The 2156-nt window shown below is 40.5% G+C and overlaps 1 protein-coding gene across 1 annotated transcript in view; it reads left to right on the forward strand.

Annotated features, from left to right (window-relative positions):
* Positions 1 to 749: 749 nt before the first annotated feature.
* The window catches only part of MELLADRAFT_86514 (uncharacterized protein), a gene marked incomplete at both ends in the record, with an annotated part of 2184 nt that continues 777 nt past the window's right edge, over positions 750 to 2156 (forward strand). The window contains 7 exons of the mRNA XM_007419434.1: positions 750 to 810; positions 894 to 1059; positions 1225 to 1263; positions 1344 to 1371; positions 1480 to 1659; positions 1725 to 1782; positions 2035 to 2076. Of these exons, the coding sequence (XP_007419496.1) occupies positions 750 to 810; positions 894 to 1059; positions 1225 to 1263; positions 1344 to 1371; positions 1480 to 1659; positions 1725 to 1782; positions 2035 to 2076 (574 nt within the window). The remainder of the gene's footprint in view (positions 811 to 893; positions 1060 to 1224; positions 1264 to 1343; positions 1372 to 1479; positions 1660 to 1724; positions 1783 to 2034; positions 2077 to 2156) is intronic.

Genomic DNA, 2156 nt, shown 5'->3' on the forward strand with positions numbered 1-2156 from the left:
TTGTATTTTACACACAGATATGGGTTAATGTACTAACAACAAAGGCTGAGAATCATCAAAAACCCACCTGTAACAATACCTGAAATTTGGCCCTTGACTTTGAAGACAGGATTTTGGAATCTTCAAACATCCATAACTTTTGCCGTGCTGAATCAAATCACTCGATTTGAAGTGCATTAAAAAGGTGAGTCTTTCCTCTACATTTTTCATTCAGACATCACATCTGTAGCTGGTCTAAAAAAGATCCTACAGAGCTATTCATGCAGAACTGTTTGAACATATGTAGAGTGTTTAAATGACTAGATAGCACCTTACTAACATTATGAAGTGTGTAGGAGAATAGTTCAGCTTTTGAATGAACCAACAATCGAGTTATTTGGAGCAGAATTGCAAAAGTTATTGAAGTTTTTAGACCACAAAATATTGTCTTCATACTCATGACCCAAATTTCAGGTATTGTTACATGTGAGTTTTTGATGATTTCCAGCGTTTATTGTTAGTACATAAACCAATATCTGTGTGTAAAATACAAAAAAATACTCATCATGACGCCCCAACATCTAGGAACAAGGTGCATATTTTTTCAGATTTTTAGCTCTCTTCCTGTTGCCTCAGGACTTTTCATGTCAGTAGTTTTCTTTACCGCCCGGTAAAGATCACATTTGGTGTAGTGTAGGATACTATGCTGGTGTGATTGAAAGTCAGTGGTAATTTGAATCATCTACTTCTGAAGACCTTGCTTCCGATTCATGCCTATTGAAATACGTCTTATTCGCATATCTGGAGGTCTCTTTGCGGTGGCTCAGCTCTGTACAGTTAAATTGCTGCTTCACACCTTTTGTTGCCACAGTGTCGCCTGACCAGAGCTCTGTCTTGAAACGAAAATTTTCCAGCTATGTTTTGGGGTCGACTGTCTGATCGAGTCGGAAGGAAGCCGGTGATGCTGACCGGACTTTTTGGAATGGCTATCAGTGTAATCGCCTTCGGCCTACAAAAGACATACCTCGGATTAATTATCTCTCGCTTCATAGCTGGAATGATGAATGGTGGGCTAATCTTGTTGGATTCTAGGTTTCCAATCCACTGATTCTTATTTCATCAATATATTTTTATTCCATTGGTCATGACAAACACACAACAGGAAATATTGCCATTCTACAGGTGCCAGGCTTTTATTTTTGAAAGACAGTGATTGTCAACTTACCTGTTTCTCATTTCACAGAGCATTGTGGCCGAGTTCACAGATCCGACAAATTATGCTGAGTATGTAAACTGTCCATTTGAGCCACGCAATTTTTCGTTAAATCTTAGCTGACGGTATACTCATCCAATCCTTTGCGTAGTGCGGTTGCTTTGCTTCCATTGTCATTCGTAAGTCCTCTCCCAATTTATGAAGCCCCTACTGTTCAGATGTCACATATAACTGTGGGTGTTGAAATCCATTGCTTACATTGTCTTTGTATCTGCTCATTCTTGAAGGCAATTGGATCCATCATTGGTCCTATTGTCGGAGGTTTCTTGGCTTTACCAGCTCAGAATCTTCCTTTTCTTTTCGGAAATTGTGATTTCTTGATCGAATATCCTTACTTCTTACTTTGTCTCATTGGTGGAATGTTGAATTTTCTCGCGATCATCCTTGGGATCTTTTGCTTAGAAGAGGTGAGTTCCTACGTCCAGAATTAGCATTTAAATCGGCTGCTTGATTCTTCTTCTTCATGTAAAAGACGCTGGAAACTAAACGCAAGCCACGACATGGGACGCAAAGACCGACACCATCACAAGGTTACGAAGCCTTGTCAACTGCTGATTCTGCCTCTCGGCCAATCGTATCACACCCGCGTCATTATGTACCGTACCGATCATGACTCTGATGTCGACGTTCACAATGATTCACATCTACAATGGTGCCTTGGTGGCCGTGATACCACTTTATGCATACACAAGTATAGTTGAGCATTGACTCTTCTCGATAGTGTGCGAGAGCGCAGAACTTGTACAATTGACATCACCCGCGAATCTCTTGAATCTCTTCAGAGGTGGTAAACGGCGGGCTGGGGATGTCGCTTGACCAGATTGGTGAGGTCTTCTATTCTTCTGTGTGCTACTTCATCCAAATCATATCACTGATCAATTAATTGGTGTCTGTATATAGGATT

This window comes from Melampsora larici-populina (assembly GCF_000204055.1).
Source record: "Melampsora larici-populina 98AG31 unplaced genomic scaffold MELLAscaffold_191, whole genome shotgun sequence".
NCBI lineage: Eukaryota > Fungi > Basidiomycota > Pucciniomycetes > Pucciniales > Melampsoraceae > Melampsora > Melampsora laricis-populina.